General features: G+C 40.7%; 1 protein-coding gene across 1 annotated transcript in view; it reads right to left on the minus strand.

Annotated features, from left to right (window-relative positions):
- The window catches only part of LOC141331544 (extended synaptotagmin-2-A-like), a 59,448-nt gene extending 44,849 nt beyond the window's left edge, over positions 1–14,599 (minus strand). The window contains exons 1-4 of the mRNA XM_073836599.1: positions 14,387–14,599; positions 6,696–6,803; positions 4,397–4,523; positions 3,056–3,474 (exon numbers count right to left, since the gene is read on the minus strand). Of these exons, the coding sequence (XP_073692700.1) occupies positions 3,056–3,474; positions 4,397–4,523; positions 6,696–6,803; positions 14,387–14,599 (867 nt within the window). The remainder of the gene's footprint in view (positions 1–3,055; positions 3,475–4,396; positions 4,524–6,695; positions 6,804–14,386) is intronic.
- Positions 14,600–17,978: the final 3,379 nt, after the last annotated feature.

Genomic DNA, 17,978 nt, shown 5'->3' on the forward strand with positions numbered 1-17,978 from the left:
AAGCTTTATATCGCACCACTAGCAGGGTATGAAAACAATCTATGTTCTGACTGAAATGTGGTATTTCAGTACGTCTTTACGAAATATTTTTGCGATACATAATCACTTCGCAAAACATCTCTCGTGAAGCTGATTTGCAAGCAGGACTGGAGAATACTTCAATTAGTTAGCACGGACTACCGTGGAAAGTGCTCGCAATATGCTTATGTAAGCGAACCGGGCACACCTCTATGTTGTAAACTTCAACATTATATAAGGCATTACACTGTGTAAAACCATGCGCCATCCTTTATCATTACTCCAACTAATAAGACAGTGAAGCTGCATCAATCCATACATTTTAGACTACAGTGGGCACACAGCTGAACAACTATAGAAGCCTGAGTTATAACCACTTAGCAGGACACAACATATCATACATAACTACATATTTTGACCAATCACTAGAAAATACAATCATCAATTATTAATCATACTTACAGATAAAGGTTCAGAGGAGCAAGCTTCTGATAAACTGGCCACTGATCCATCTTTTAAAGCCCCCATGAAATCAAAATTAAAAATTTTGGGCTTTTAGTATAAATATATTAGCCTTAAGGTTATCTATAAGCTAGTGTGCTTCAAAACAACGACAAAATTTACATTTATGGGCGATGGCGAGGTGGCTGTGTTGGATTGCGCAGTCGGGCGCAGTAGCTCTCCACCGACTGCACTGACCAAAAGCACGATGGGAAACGACTAGCTGACGACACAGCTTATTGCTCATTGGTTCAAACAACTGTGATGCTACGTTCTCTTCTAAAATGTTTTATTTTTTAATCTAATATCAAGTGGTTATGTGCTTAAATTACGCATGCATATTCCCAAACACTATGATAGTGCGATCTCTGTGTGTGATATGTGATTGTTGTCATATTACTATAAAAATCTAAAATGCATGTTTGTATTGAAGTAACAAATGGATGATAAATACGGCTTTTGTATGGAATTAAATAGCAAGAACTTAGAGTGTCTTGTGCATCTTATTTATTTTCATATAAAAGCAACAGAGCTGAAATTATATCATGTTTATCAGCAACACAGCACGTGAGTGTGTGAATAACGCGATATCCGCCTTTGATCTCGTAGGTATCTGTTCCGCTTCCAGAGCTCAGAACTGTCCGTCTTGACTGCGCTTATTTTACTCCTCCCCTCACTGCAGCTGCCTACTCTCGCCTACATTTCAGGCAAGGCAAGGCGCATCTCAAACGAGCCTAACGATTTTGATGATATCAGCGTGCACTTCAGCTTCTCATCAAACATTCTGTCCAATCAAATGCTCTCTAGACTCCGCAATGTGTCCTGCCCCCTACACTATAAATAGACGCTGACTCTGAGGCTAAGATCGGTCCCTTGTTCACAGTGTAAGGGTTTTCTGTTTGGTGAATGGCATGTAGTGCGTAATGTAGGTGATAGAGAACGATTCAGACAGTGTAAATGTGCTTTCCATTGGGGCAAATGAGGTCTGGTTTGACGTTGTGCCACGCGAACTGTGGCTAATCAAAAAAAGTGGGCAAGGCTGTTTTGGTTTCAGTTAAAATTACGTCACCACATAGAATAACACTGCATGTTTTAAGGCACTTCAGTGGACCTTTAAGAGCAAGCATTTAGTGAATCTGCATTGTACCAAAGACAATAGAATACCCAAGACTTGTCACTCGTATAGTTTTGAATGGGGGAAAATGCAACACTCATTATGGCCCTTTTTCAAGCTCATTTTTGAAAAAGCATAATAGGAGCACTTTAAGGGAATATTTGCATTTAATCACATGCGATTGAATAACTATTCATGTGGTGGACTGTCATGATTTTGGCTAATGCACAATCACTACTGAATGATGTGCATCAGAGGGGATTTAGAAGTGGGTACACGCAAAGCTGACAAATAAAGAAGTGGGTGCTGTATACCCTGCACTACACCACTGGTTTAAACTGCTTGTTTGTATGTTTGTACAAATATTAGAAGGATCCCAGCACAAGGGGAGTGTTTATTTTTAATGGCATCCCAGATTGTGTCATAGGACTGGTCAGAGCATTTTGTTTTGTAAATTAGGCACAGTGTCATGGAGAGTTCACAAAGAAACATTTGTTGAAAGATGAAGTTGTTCTATGTCTGACTGCAACTGTATTACAAATTCATAATGCTTTGTCTGGAAATGGCCATTTTTTAATCATGTTGTCAAAAACACACATGCAATAGCGAGGGGGCTTTGATACTATTTCCTATGCAATAACGTTAATCATAACAGCGGCCAATTCCTGCCCCTTAAAACTGGCCATTTTAGACAAAGGGTCAGAATAAGGGTTGAAAATTGTATTTTTTCCCTACATACTTTTGTGCAAAAAACTGTATTAATGTTGTGACCCTTTTAATTGATATTTACATTTTTAGCATTATTCTGTACAAATTAAATTTTTATAGCATACAGATTGCTGGGGAGTAAATCCTCACTTTTACCTACAGACTGACATTGGTTCTCACCCTTCAGGTCTAAATATCTCATTACATAATGTGTATTTACTTTGTTGCACTTTGGCTTTTTAATTACAGCCATGATGAGCAGAGGCTCAAGATAATGCTTATACAAGATAAAAATAGACAGAAAATTTGTAAAGACACATGTGGCATCATTTGGAAAAACACTGTTTACCTTCACAGACAAAAGGGCAAAAAGTCTGACAGCCTGGGATCAGATCCAAACTTAGTTGTTGTTTCAAGCACAGAGTTTGGTGAATGGACACAACATTAAAAGCAAACAAGATGCCCTAATTTAATAAGCATGAATGAAGAGAAACAACTCTGAGTCTGAACATGTGTTTGTTTATCAAATTTCAAACTTTAAACCACCCACCCACAACATCAATTTCACAAAATTAGAGAACTCATTCTGTCTTTTTTAGTCCAGCTTTGGTGATGGACAATTTAGTATTTTAGAAAATAAAAATTAAACTCGGAAAATAAAAAATAAACTCGGAAAATTAAAATGAAACCCGGTGAACCGGGTTTAAAACTCACCCATGACGGTAACTCAGTTGTCTCCAGCTCCTGTTTGACCGTGTCATCTTGCTCAAAAAAGGAAAGTGCTCGATGTAAACGGTTCTTACACCTCGTGTTTCTTCTCCAAAAGAAAAATATCGTGAGTGCGATTAAAAGCCAGCTAAAACTGAACTCAAAATAACCCAAGACATATATGGAAAAGATAATGACGAAAGCATTGGCAAACTGCAGCCACGTGCGTGACAGTTCGCTGGTGCAGGACGGGGAGTCCTGGCTGAGCTCCGCGGGTAAGGTGGAAGGGATCGCCCCGTTGGTCGGTTCAGTTTGTCCGCTATCCTTTTGCCCCGAGGCACCTGCTGTTTGAGAAAGATTTCCACGCACAGCCGTCATTATGTCCTCTGTCATATTCAGTGTTACGCACGGCTGTCTAGTCAAAGCTGTACATTATGCTTAAATGCAAAAGCTTCGAGAGTAAACAAGATACTTCAGATCATCCCGGTGTTGTGTAATATTCAGTTCCCGTGAAAAACTGTTCCAATGGGCGGTGTTATCATGAATATTCAAAGGAAGTTCCGCGGTGGGCGTGGCTTTGTGAGCTACGAACAATCGAATGGAATGGTATAAATTATTTTGTTAAGGTTATAAAGCCGAGTGTTCATAAGTCCCGTTTAGATGTACAGCTGTTTATGTTATTCACATAAAAGGCTAAAATGCTTTTTGTTTTGTATGTGCTTTCATCAGAACGCTTTATCATGGCCATATGACAATGTTTTTTGCGGTGTGCCTAACGTGAATAACAAACACCAAGCACAGCATGAATCGAAGACATTTCTGTTGTTCCTCATTGTTTTGTTTTTTTTGTTTTGTTTTTTTGTCGTTTATTTAAAAGCTGTGTCAGTAGTTGCTGTGTATTTCGCTTTTCATAACTGACTGATAGCAATTAAACTCAAATGTCGTTAGATGCATGTTCAAATAAAGATTATTTAATGTACTCAGGTGTTGTTTTGTGTTGCCTTTTTCCTTGTTTTTTTTTTTTTTTTTTTGGTCAAGTGCCTTGCAACAATTCAAAATTTGCAAATAAGAGATGTTGTTTATGGAGCATTTAAGAGAAGAGAACGAAAACAAAGTTATTTTAAATTTACTGCCCATAGTAGGCTACTTAAACACATGAAAAGTTAACTTTTACAATTTTATTCATGCATAAATACTTGCAGCAATGCATTACACAGAATGCCTAGACATTACAAGAAATTACATTCTATTCAAATAATTATATAGCACTTTGCTATCCTGTGTTGTATTAAAGCAGCTTTACATGAAGAAAAAAGAGCAAAACTATGAGAAAAAATAAATAAATACATGGAGTATTCCCAGAACCAGAACTTATGCATCTGTCAGTCACAGGTTTCCTCGGGATGGGTGTCACATCTCCACGGTCTCTGTGAGAGGTTGGCATACAACTGGAGCTGGGGATTATATGGACATCCTGAGGTAAGGTGGAAAGGCAGAGAGAAGCATGTTCTACAGCAACATTCAAAGAACATTCAAAGAGCAATTGCTGATTGACAAACCCAAGAGTCCTGTGTATCTTGTGTGGATGGATATTTGTCCCCACATGCCAAGCATAAGTCTGAAAGGTCATCTATGGAAATAAAAGCATCAATATAATGCACTTAATATTGATTAAACAAAGTGTGTGTGTGTGTGTGTGTGTGTGTGTGTGTGTGTGTGTGCGTGCGTGCGTGCGTGCGTGCGTCTGTCTGTCTGTCTGTCTGTCTGTGTCTGTCTGTCTCACACACACACACACACACCACATTCTTGTAGCAGACACAGGGCCATTTCTTTGCGAAACATCTCAACATTGGCAGCTGTGGTTTCAAACTCCAAATTGCAGCCTATTAGAATTGCTTCTGCAAACTACCAGAAGAACTCATTAAACCCTCAATACTTTTAAAAATTTTAATTAGTAAGTGTGCATTTAGAAAAACACCTACTTTACATACAAAAATACCACATGAAGTGCCATCCTGTTGGAGGCTGTGTGGTAAAGTGCCACATTCCCACTCCCCATCCATTCCTTTTGTGGCCATAAAGTTGCTTTACAGAAGCTTTTGAAATGTTAATAAAAACAGACAAACAATTGATAAATGAGGACATGAATGGCATATGTTTGTTCTGACCTTATAACCTTTTTACCCCAAGCTTCTTTTTGAGTGGTTTCACCAAGGGAATTCAGGTATAAAATTCTCCATTCTTTCGGATATATCACCTGCAAAATAAATAGTTTAATCTTGATTTAATCTTGCTTTAAATTTAAAATCACTTTAGTTTATAGAAGGATGAGATTTGAAAGAAACAGACCATGAGTGTCCAGTAGTTCTTATTAATTGAACCAATCACCATATCATATTCTTCTGGATCCAGCTACAATGAAGATTCATGGAATACTGTAACACCTAAAAAAGGCCATTTTACTAGTTCTAATATAACAATAAAGATCCATTTGAATAAAGGAATTTTGTTTTTACCCTTTTCATTGAACTGACACTGCCATTCCAGAGGTTCCAGAGGACGGACAAGGAATAAGTTGCCAAACACAGTATTATATATATATTTTAGTTTGGGCAGTTGTTTTTCATTGCTATAACCACCTTTCACATTTTTATATTTTCCAACTTGCTTTAAACATACTTGTGTACATGTTTGTAAATTTGTGTAAACATACAAAAACATGGAGACATGTCCTAGCAGTGTCATCTATATTTCTTTTATTTATTTTGTAATGTCTTGTATTTGTACATCCAGAGAGAACATGCATTGTGATAATACCTACTATGTGTAATGCATTGCTGCAAGTATTTATGGATGAATAAAATGGTAAAAGTTGACTTTTCGTTTAAGTACTAGAGGCACAGCCTTTTATGGGCAATACATTTCTCTTCTCTTAAATGCTCCATAAACAACATCTCTCATCTGCAAATTATTATTTTTTTTAATTGTTGCAAGGCTCTTGACCAAAAAAAAGGAAAAAAGCAACACAAAACAACACCAGAGTACATTAAACAATCTTTATTTGAACATGCATCTAACGACATTTGAGTTACTATCAGTCAGTTATGAAAAGCAAAATGCACAGCAACTACTGACACAGCTTTTAAATAAACGACTAAAAAAAAAAAAAAAAAAAAAAAACAATGAGGAACAACAGAAATGTCTTCGATTCATGCTGTGCTTGGTGTTTGTTATTCACGTTAGGCACACCGCAAAAAACATTGTCATATGGCCATGATAAAGCGTTCTGATGAAAGCACATACAAAACAAAAAGCATGTTAGCCTTTTATGTGAATAACATAAACAGCTGTACATCTAAACGGGACTTATGAACACTCGGCTTTATAACCTTAACAAAATAATTTATCAAACCAGAGGTGAAGAACAGACAACGCATTCAATTCCATTCGATTGTTCGTAGCTCACAAAGCCACGCCCACCGCGGAACTTCATTTGAATATTCACGATAACACCGCCCATTGGAACAGTTTTTCACGGGAACTGAATATTACACAACACCTGTTCGAGTACAACGCTTAGCTAAATCAATTTGAAGATGTTTTCACAGTAGTTCGCCGATACACAAGTCCATGTTGACGCGGATACTGGCTCGCTTTGCTTTAGTCTAGCTGTGCATAACTGAAGACCCAACTCAGCAGACGCCAGCGCTTCTGTTTGTGTGCCGTCTGGTTTGCTCCTGCTGGCTGGTGTGCTCTGGAGAAGGGTGTGCTGTTGTGACAATCAGCTGATCGCTTCACACACGCGCGCGCGCACACGTGTACACACACACACACACACACACACACACACACACACACACACACACACACAGCGGGTCTAAGGGCCCGTATTTATCAAGCTTCTCAAAGTGCCATTTTAGTCTTAAGTGCTGAGAATTCATGAAATTTACTCCTACTTTCAAACTTATGTATAAAAGCAATTTATCAAATTTCTTAAAGCTAAGAATCACTCTCTCACAGTTATTTAAGACAGCTCCAGAGGTCTCTCAAGCTCAGATGACACGTCAAACAGACATGGCTGCTCCTGTCAAATTTCCACAAATTTTTCTTCCATTTCTTGGGTCTAAATAAACCGAAAGCCATGCTTGTTGATATTGTGGTCTATACCTTCGTAACTCAACATCCCGCCGGCCTGGATGTTATTTTCTCAATGGCTGTAGGTAATCGACGATGTTATTTTCAGTCAGAACACATTTCACACGGCATGATTTTGAATCACCGACAGGTCCAGATATTTAGCATGCCAAATAGCTCACGGGTGTCAGCGACACGTCGGTGATTCTCTCAGATCGCGTCTTTGATGGTTAAATTTGCCTGTGATTTCGGGCAGTTGTCAGCGATTTCTCAAAACCTGTTGGCGAGTCAAAATCGGGGTTCAAATCATGCAGTCTGAACTGAACTTGCTTCAGTAGGTACTACATTTAAGGGTGATTCTTAGACTATGGGCACTTTTATGTACCTTGGTCATATTTTTTAAAATACATACAATTTTGGACAAATTCCTCTTTCTTTGTCAAGCTAACAATAAAACCAATCTAAAAAAAATTTACTACCTTTCTATTATGATTTTTTCATACTTTTCAACCGTCTTATAGGTGTCAAAATCACTGTTTTCTCCTTGTCGCACACCCAGACTTTTAAACTTCAACAATGAAAATACAGTTTAAAAATATGACTTATCTGGTAACTATTAATGTACTTGAACTAAGCACTAGTAAAATAATTAAAATACATTATAGTATTTAATGTGAGACCTCTATCAATATTACTTTTTATACAAAATATAGCTGTCGCACAGTATTAGTGTCATTTCCACCACAACACTGTAATGTATCTTTAAAAAGTTTGTGTGAAAGATTTTTTAGGTGGTTTCAATGGAAATGTTCAGGGACATCAGAGCACATGTTGGACATGGAGAGAATTTAAATTTTCATCAACAACAAATGAAGAAAAATCAAAGTAAATATTGCTTGATCAGTGAATGTCATTTCCACCACATACTGTACCATCAAGGGTGTTATTAAAAAGCTAAAAATGTTAAGTTAAATAAGAGTATTTTACATACACGAAATGCTAAGTACTAATTCAAAGCCAGTCAGTGAAGCTGTCTTCCATTTTTTCACAAAAAACTACAGAAATGTCATTTCCACCACACTGCCCTATGTGGTGGAAATGACATTTATGGTTACAAAGTACAATTTATATGGGTTGTGAGAATAGATTTGCATGACTGCAAATGTTTCAATCCAGAAAGAGTCATGTTCCAGCATTGGGACGAAGCTTCCTTAAATTTACCTTAATTTCTTGTCATTTCCACAATACGCTGTCATTTCCACCACCACCATGTCATTTCCACCACACACACATCTTTAAAAAATATTTAAAAGGTTCTCATCACACATAAAAAAAAAATATCCACAATTTATGAACCATGCTCTACTTAATATAAAAACCAAAGTTATTCTATTTTTTAAATAACAGCTGTATATTGAGATGCACATTTGTTCATTGCAGGTCAAAAATAAAAAGAAAATATTAACTATTTCTCTTGTAATATAAGTTTGTCCTCTTACAGACCTTAAAACTAGACAAATTATTTAAACTTATGAGACTGTGTTATGTGACTTTTGAACATTTTTTTTTCTTCAAATTCTCAAGGCTAAAAGTGCACCTAGTTGAAGAAACGCCCTTAAATTTGAACGTACTTCCCGACTGTTAAAGTGCTCCTATTATGCTTTTTCAAAAATGACCTTTCATGTGGTGTGTCATGTAGCTGTATGTGAACATAAACTAGCTGCAAAGTTGTGAAGCCGAAAATGCATGATAAATAAAGTTATTGCCTATCAAAAAAAAAGTTCCACTGATCTATAATAGAGAACTGGATTGCTCATGACGTCATAAGTGAAGCCACCGCACCGCCATATTAGTATTCGCATACATTCTATTGAATGAATAGGAAATTATATGATTTTATTGAGAAAACATACTTCCTAAGCATGTAAACGGTTATTTGTTTAATGTCGGGAATTCCCTCTGCTTATTAAAAATGTACGTTCACATAGCCTACATTTACAGTCATGTACATCAGATAAACATAAACATTGGACGTTCAACATATGTTTACAAATGACAAAGTGCTCATTTAGAAATCTGAATGAAGATTTATGATTTGTAGGTATGTAGGGGAGAGTGGGGTGAGTTGTGCCAGTTTTTACTCAAAGTGACTTTATAGTGAAGCCATGACAGTAATCCCTTCAATTTAAGTATGTGCATATATTTCAGGATGTGGTGCATCTCTGGGAACAATAACTTTGGATATGAAATAAACAGATTCAGAATTATAGCTTTCATAAAAAAAGTGGTCTTGTGGCACAACTTGCACCCGGTGCGGGGTAAGTTGTGCTTTTGGGGAGAATACATCGGGGTAAATTGTGCCAGTGATTATTAAAGTAAAAAAGAACATTTTAATGTCATGAACTATAATGCAATATAAAATCAAGACAACTTCAATACAAAATTACTCATTTAATGTTTATTTAGATATCGTTACCCTATTAAACTATTGGCATGTCATATTTTCTCAAATACACAATATATGATATTTGTGAATCATTAGAACGCTCTCTGTCAACAAAACACTGTCTGTCAATTATGTAACATATAAGAATAAAGTGGCTTTTTTCTGAACAATTCTGAACATCCCATTGTGACTTAGGCCACTTAAAAAACCGAATAAAACTTCTCTTTAATAGTGCAAACTCAAAACTCAAAAAATTAGTGTTAGCTAAACTAAACAAACCGCAGGTAAATCAAACACTGATGAGGCACGCTCCTCACACAGATTATGCCCTGTGGGTATGTGGGTCTAGATCAGGGCTGCCCAACCCTGTTTTTGGAGATCTACCATCCTACAAAGTTCAGCTCCAACCCTGATCAAACACACCTGAACCAGCCAATTAATCTCTTAGGTAGCACATGATAATTACAGACAGCTGTGTTGGAGCAGGACTGGAACTAAAGTCTGCAGGTAGGTAGATCTCCAGGAACAGGGTTGGAGGGTGTTCCATAAAACAAGTTTACCAAATAAGTTAGGCTTATTTCAGGTAGTCTGACTTATTTTGAGCCAAATCAAGTGATAATAAGTCAGACTAACTAAAATAAGCCTGGCTTATTTGATCAATTTGTTTTATGGAACACCCCTCTGGTCTAGATCCGGACTACTAACATCCCACCGGCACAACTTAACCCCGTCCCTTTGGCACAAATCACCCCAGCCCGACAATTTTGAAAGACTAGCATGATCCAGCAGTTTAGAGCTAACATTATGCTAACTGTATAGACTCATTGTGTAGCATACTAATGCACTAAAACATGTGAAATATTTTCAAACTTGTATATAATTGTTCAGACGCAACAATCAAAAAACCTTGATCATATAAATTTTACTTTGAAAGGCAAAAAAATGTTTTTTGAGCTAAAATGTGCTTAGATCTCATGCCATGTGTCTCTCTTCTTTGGGGGATGGGTTAATTGGATGGCTCTTCAAAAGTATGTGGACAAATGACCAATTTCTTCTATGGTTTTCTAGAAACAAGGGGTGGAACTACTTCCCCCCTGGCACAAATCACCCCACTCTCCCCTATATATATATATATATATATATACAGTCGTGGCCAAAAGTTTTGAGAATTACATAAATATTGGAAATTGGAAAAGTTGCTGCTTAAGTTTTTATAATAGCAATTTGCATATACTCCAGAATGTTATGAAGACTGATCAGATGAATTGCATAGTCCTTCTTTGCCATGAAAATTAACTCAATCCCGAAAAAAAAACTTTCCACTGCATTTCACTGCTGTCATTAAAGGATCTGCTGAGATCATTTCAGTAATCGTCTTGTTAACTCAGGTGAGAATGTTGACGAGCACAAGGCTGGAGATCATTATGTCAGGCTGATTGGGTTAGAATGGCAGACTTGACATGTTAAAAGGAGGGTGATGCTTGAAATCATTGTTCTTCCATTGTTAACCATGGTGACCTGCAAAGAAACGCGTGCAGCCATCATTGCGTTGCATAAAAATGGCTTCACAGGCAAGGATATTGTGGGTACTAAGATTGCACCTAAATCAACAATTTATAGGATCATCAAGAACTTCAAGGAAAGAGGTTCAATTCTTGTTAAGAAGGCTTCAGGGCGTCCAAGAAAGTCCAGCAAGCGCTTCCGGAGAAGAAAAGGTGAGCGCTACCATCAGTCCTGTGTCATGCCAACAGTAAAGCATCCTGAGACCATTCATGTGTGGGGTTGCTTCTCATCCAAGGGAGTGGGCTCACTCACAATTTTGCCCAAAAACACAGCCATGAATAAAGGATGGTACCAAAACACCCTCCAACAGCAACTTCTTCCAACAATCCAACAACAGTTTGGTGAAGAACAATGCATTTTCCAGCACGATGGAGCACCGTGCCATAAGGCAAAAGTGATAACTAAGTGGCTCGGGGACCAAAACGTTGACATTTTGGGTCCATGGCCTGGAAACTCCCCAGATCTTAATCCCATTGAGAACTTGTGGTCAATCCTCAAGAGGCGGGTGGACAAACAAAAACCCACTAATTCTGACAAACTCCAAGAAGTGATTATGAAAGAATGGGTTGCTATCAGTCAGGATTTGGCCCAGAAGTTGATTGAGAGCATGTCCAGTCGAATTGCAGAGGTCCTGAAAAAGAAGGGCCAACACTGCAAATACTGACTCTTTGCATAAATGTCATGTAATTGTCGATAAAAGCCTTTGAAACATATGAAGTGCTTGTAATTATATTTCAGTACATCACAGAAACAACTGAAACAAAGGTGTGAAAACTAATATTTGTGTCATTCTCAAAACTTTTGGCCACGACATATATACACATAACATCTTACTCACATGGAAACGGAAATGTTAGTAAATTATTACAGAATTTGCTGATCTGAATAGTCTGAAATAGATGTTTCTCAATCAGGCACATAAAAATATGTACACCATAACTCGAAAATATAACTTACCCCTGACTACTGTTACGATTCGTGCTGGTTTGATGAGACGGGAAGCAGGATTCTGACAATAATAACTTTAATCAACTTCTTTAACAGAACAGGAGACATCCACACACGCAGGTAAACGTTAATCAATGACCGACAATAGACTCAACTCAAAGACAGACTTATAAAGGCAAACTAATCAAGAAACACAGGTGATACAGATAATGACTAAACAAGGACTAAACCAAATGATTACAAACAGACGGGGGAAGACTGAGGGAGAAACCAAATCAGAATAATGCAAACACAAAGGCAAAAGACAAGAAACATAAGGCTACATATGACATTACGTCCCCCTCCCGGTAGGCGCGTCTCGCCCTGGCGGGCGCCCTGGAGGCCGTTACGGGGCAGGACCTTGCTGGGTTGGGAAGGCCTCCAGGGCGGAACAGGAAGCCATGGCGGATCAGGCGGCCACGGCCGGACAGGCAGTTCGAGGGGCCATGGCGGATCAGGCGGCCACGGCCGGACAGGCAGTTCGAGTGGCCATGGCGGTAGAGACCTGCAATCCCGCGGGAGTACCGCGGGACCCGCGGGACCCAACGCAACAGAGTGCGGCGCGGGACAAAACTTGATGGGCGAGTGCGGGTGCGGGCGGGTAGAGACTCGTGTGTGTGCGGGATGCGGGAAAATAAAATGATTCGCGGGACTCCCGCAAAATAGAAATATCTAAACATAAAATATCTAAAAACAAAAAATTGTTATTCATCTATTGCACAAAAGCAGCAAGAACAACATAAATATGATCAGTAAGCGCAAGAATAGGCAGTTTCGGTTTAAAACTTGTTTGAAGTGTGAGCAATGTAGCCATCTGCTGATTTCTGGAGCGCATCGCCAATCAGTGGTGTTTAAGTTAAAATCCACTCACTGCTCAAAAGTATTGAACAGTGTTGAATATTGGGTGCTTACAAATTACAACACTCAAAGTGTAGACATGTATGAAAGATTAATTGTGCATAATATCCATTGTGTTATAAGAGCTTTATGAGATCGCGTATATACTGAGATGTCAGCTTTAAAGGAGCCTTGTTTGTTTGCATTCTGCCGTGGATGCACGCATAGCTCATGTTTGCTTTTTTGTTAAGAATAACAGTGGTTTGTGAATGTTGATGCTTAGTCTAAATAACACATATTTTATCCAGAGCGTTTATGCTGGGGTCTAGTGGAACTTACAAGATGTTACAGAACTGTTTCATGTAAATTCAATCGATGTACAGAAAAAATCAATATAGATTAATTTTATGCGGGCTTTTGCGGGCGGGAGCGGGACAAATCATCAATGTCGCGGGCGGGAGCGGGACGAGATAACGTATATTTCTGCGGGAGCGGGCGGGCGCGGGACACAATCTTGCGGGAGCGGGACTGAAAAATCCGTCCCACGCAGGTCTCTACATGGCGGTTCAGGCGGCCACGGCCGGACAGGCAGTTCAAGTGGCCATGGCGGATCAGGCGGCCACGGCCAGACAGGCAGTTCAGGTGGCCATGGCGGATCAGGCGGCCACGGCCAGACAGGCAGTTCAGGTGGCCATGGCTGGGCAGTCCCCGTGGCCCTGGCCTCAGTCCTCGGCCAGACAGGCAGTTCAAGTGGCCATGGCGGATCAGGAGGCCACGGCCAGACAGGCAGTTCAGGTGGCCATGGCGGATCAGGAGGCCACGGCCAGACAGGCAGTTCAGGTGGCCATGGCGGATCAGGCGGCCACGGCCAGACAGGCAGTTCAGGTGGCCAAGGCTGGGCAGTCCCCGTGGCCCTGGCCTCAGTCCTCGGCCAGACCACGTGGACTCGGGGTATGTAGCCCCCCCCCCCCAATTTTCTTTGGGAAATTCAGCAGTTCATAGGGGGGATACTCTGGAAGGCTGGGTTGGACCAGCGGAGGCTCTGGAAGGCCGGGTTGGGCCAGTGGAGGTTTTGGAGGACTGAGTGTAACCAGCGAAGGCTCTGGACGTCTGGACGGGACCATCGAAGGCTCTAGACGGCTGGACGGGACCAGCGAAGGCTCTGGAAGACTGGACGTGACCAGCGAAGGCTCTGGACGGCTGGACGGGACCAGCGAAGGATCTGGACGGCTGGACGGGACCAGCGAAGGCTCTGGACGACTGGACGACCCCAGCGGAGATTCAGGAGGGCTGGGCGTCTCCAGCGGAGACACTGAAGGAGCTTGCTCTGGGCGAGTGGTCACTGGAGGGCGCTCTGGCGGCGCAGTCACTGGAGGGCGCTCTGGCGGTGCAGTCAACGGAGGACTGGGCCGAACCAGCTGGGTTTCAGGAGAGAGGATAAGAGCCGTGAACTCCATAGGGAGAGCCATATCCATAATGTCAATTTCACCCCTCTTGGCCGGAGACTCAGGAACATCGGCCATCTTGGCTGGGAAAACAGGAACATCGGCAATCCTGGCCGAGAACTCAAGAACATCGGCCATCTTGGCCGGGAAAACAGGAACATCGGCCATCTTGGCCGGGAAAACAGGAACATCGGCCATCCTGGCCGGGGACTCAGGAACATCGGCCATCTTGGCCGGGAAAACAAGAAACTCAGCCATCTCGGCCGGGAACTCAGGAGCGCTGGCCATCCAGACTGAGGGATCAGGGATAGCGGTCACCTCGACCGGGAGATCAGGAGCTGTGGCCAGCGGTGTTGGGCTGAGGAAGCCTATGGAGCTCTGGAGGGTTGCCGGATGTTCAGGGCGAGGCAGGCGGTCTGAACCGTTGGATCGGTATGTAGAGGCACTTGGCGTGGGGTGAGCTGGTGCGATGTATTGTGTTTCTGAGGGGGTTGGACTTTGGATCGGACCGTCATTCTCTATTTGCTCTATCTCAAAACTGGAGCCATTTAAATAGAGAATAATGTTAACTAACTCGACAAACGGGAAATCATGGACAGAGAGATCACAACGAATAATATCCTTGTCCAACCCCAACAGAAACACAATGCCAATAGAGGCGTCGGGCCAGCTCACCCGATGATAAAGCTCAATGAAATCCTCCACATACCGCTCCAACTCCCGACCGCTCTGCCTCAAGCGCCATAGGCGTTCCTCAGCACTGCAGTTAGGGTCGGTCATTCTGTTACGATTCGTGCTGGTTTGATGAGACGGGAAGCAGGATTCTGACAATAATAACTTTAATCAACTTCTTTAACAGAACAGGAGACATCCACACACGCAGGTAAACGTTAATCAATGACCGACAATAGACTCAACTCAAAGACAGACTTATAAAGGCAAACTAATCAAGAAACACAGGTGATACAGATAATGACTAAACAAGGACTAAACCAAATGATTACAAACAGACGGGGGAAGACTGAGGGAGAAACCAAATCAGAATAATGCAAACACAAAGGCAAAAGACAAGAAACATAAGGCTACATATGACAACTACATATGGTATAGACTTAAAGACATGAAGCTTTATTTCAAAAATTTTAATTTCAATACAACGAGCAACAGAGTAACAGAGGCTTGTATTATATTATTTATTGTATAATCAAATCAATTTCAGATACTAATACCAGATATATGGTAATGTTTATTATTTCCTGCATAATTAGGTACATAAATATAATCAGTCTCTGCAAGTGCGCAGCTGATACACCCACCTAAACGATTTCAATATATCGCTTATCCAGCTCGAAAAGACCATAAACATTCCAGATAACATCTTAAGTACAAATTAATGTACAAACACATATCCTAAAACTTAAGCCTGTGTGAATGATACGCTTCAAATCAGGTGATTTTAGGTCAGTGGTTTACATGCAAATCAATGGCGCACTCTGCCGGTAGGGAATAGTAGGACAGAGCTCTGTAGTAACTTTTGTTTTATAATCACTTCCAAAAGATGAATCTACAAAGAATCAGTGGTTAACAACACATTTTTTTCAACAACACCTCAGCAGTACTTCCAATCTTGTGTTTCCGTTATTTTACTGATGACTGCTTTTACAAACTTGGGGAGTACACCACCAAACACTTGCTCTTAAAACATGGATCAGTGGCCAGTTTATCAGAAGCTTGCTCCTCTGAACCTCTATCTGTAAGTATGATTAATAACTGATGATTGTATTTTCTAGCGATCGCTCAAAATATGTAGTTATGTATGATATGTTGTGTCTTGCTAAGTGGCTATAACTCAGGCTTCTATAGTTGTTCAGCTGTGGGCTCACTGTTGTCTAAAATGTATGGATTGATGCAGCTTCACTGTCTTATTAGTTGGAGTAATGATAAAGGATGGCGCATGGTTTTACACAGTGTAATGCCTTATATAATGTTGAAGTTTACAACATAGAGGTGTGCCTGGTTCGCTTACATAAGCAAATTGCGAGCACTTTCCACGGTAGTCCGTGCTAACTAATTGAAGTATTCTCCAGTCCTGCTTGCAAATCAGACCGTGTCTACACCGGACGTGACAAAGCCACCTTTGCAAATCATTTGAACTTTTTGTGAGCACGTCATAAATAGAAGGCGGTAGCAGTTTAAGGATTTGCCGTGTCGCGCTGGATCCAGTGTAGACAGCATCATAGGTTCTATTGTATTTTGTGGTGCCACACTGCTCGCGTCCGGCGTAGACACGGTGTCATTTTCTTGTCGATCAGCCACTTCAATAATAATAATAATTTGTTACATTTATAAAGCGTTTTTCTAGACACTCAAAGCACTTTACAGTGTCAGGGGTATCTCCTCATCCACAACCAGTGTGCAGCATCCACCTGGATGATGCGACGGCAGCCATAGTGCGCCAGAGCGCCCACCACACAGCAGCTTACTGGTGGAGAGGAGAGAGAGTGATGAAGCCAATCGGAATATCAGAATATGATATATAGAATATATATCACAAGGTGAGAACCCCCTGCTGGCCTCACTAGCACCTCTTCCAGCAGCAACCTAGTTTTCCCAGGAGGTCTCTTATCCAGGTACTGACCAGGCTCAACCCTGCTTAGCTTCAGTGGGCGACCAATCTTGGGCTACAGGGTGATATGGCTCCCAACCGTTTCATCATCAGACTCTAACTCGAATTGATAAGGCACAATCGATACCATCTTTTATGTATTGACAAGTCTCCAGGGCAGTCATTCAGTTACGGCAATGGGCTTTTTGTTTCCAACACATGTACGTGGTGTGGTAGACCAATGCAGAGCCATCTCTACGACTCTGGACCAATCATAAAGGATTAAATTTGACATTAGAATTCGTAATGGCGGCACTCATCGTTTACTCAGGAAAAAGGTCTATATAGTATGAATATGGATAGTATGAATGGAATTCGGATGTACTACATCTGCCTTGCTGATGTTGTCATGTGTAATGCGTCTCCACTTTCCGCCTTGTTTCAAATATGAGGACTTCTCTCCCGGAGCCTCACGGGATAGGAAAGGAAAGTGTCCATGGTATGCATACTACAGAATGCGGGCGGAAACAGTAGGTCATCTGGGTACTTCTTGCCTACTGTATTTCGAATACTATGAATTCGGACATACTACTCACCTCGCATACTGTTTTTCACGTACTATATAGTAAGGAAGTATGCAATTTCAGATGCAGTGTGAAGATTTAGTCCTACAGTTAGCTTAAATTACGACTGAGATGCTTGATAACTGACTTTTAAGTGCAGATTTGAGCCAAGAATTTTTTACACTTAAATTCAATTTCTTAGCAGTGTTCTTGAGAGTATTTCTTAGATGCTTGATAAATACGGGCCCTGAAGGTCAGTGAGTGTTGCGGATAGCCCAAACTCGCCACCCTGAGCCAAGCAACTGCAGTACACAAACAATGAGGCACCGACAGCGACACTGTACCCAAG

The sequence above is a fragment of the Garra rufa genome, chromosome 3 (genome assembly GCF_049309525.1).
Source record: "Garra rufa chromosome 3, GarRuf1.0, whole genome shotgun sequence".
NCBI classification, from domain to species: domain Eukaryota; kingdom Metazoa; phylum Chordata; class Actinopteri; order Cypriniformes; family Cyprinidae; genus Garra; species Garra rufa.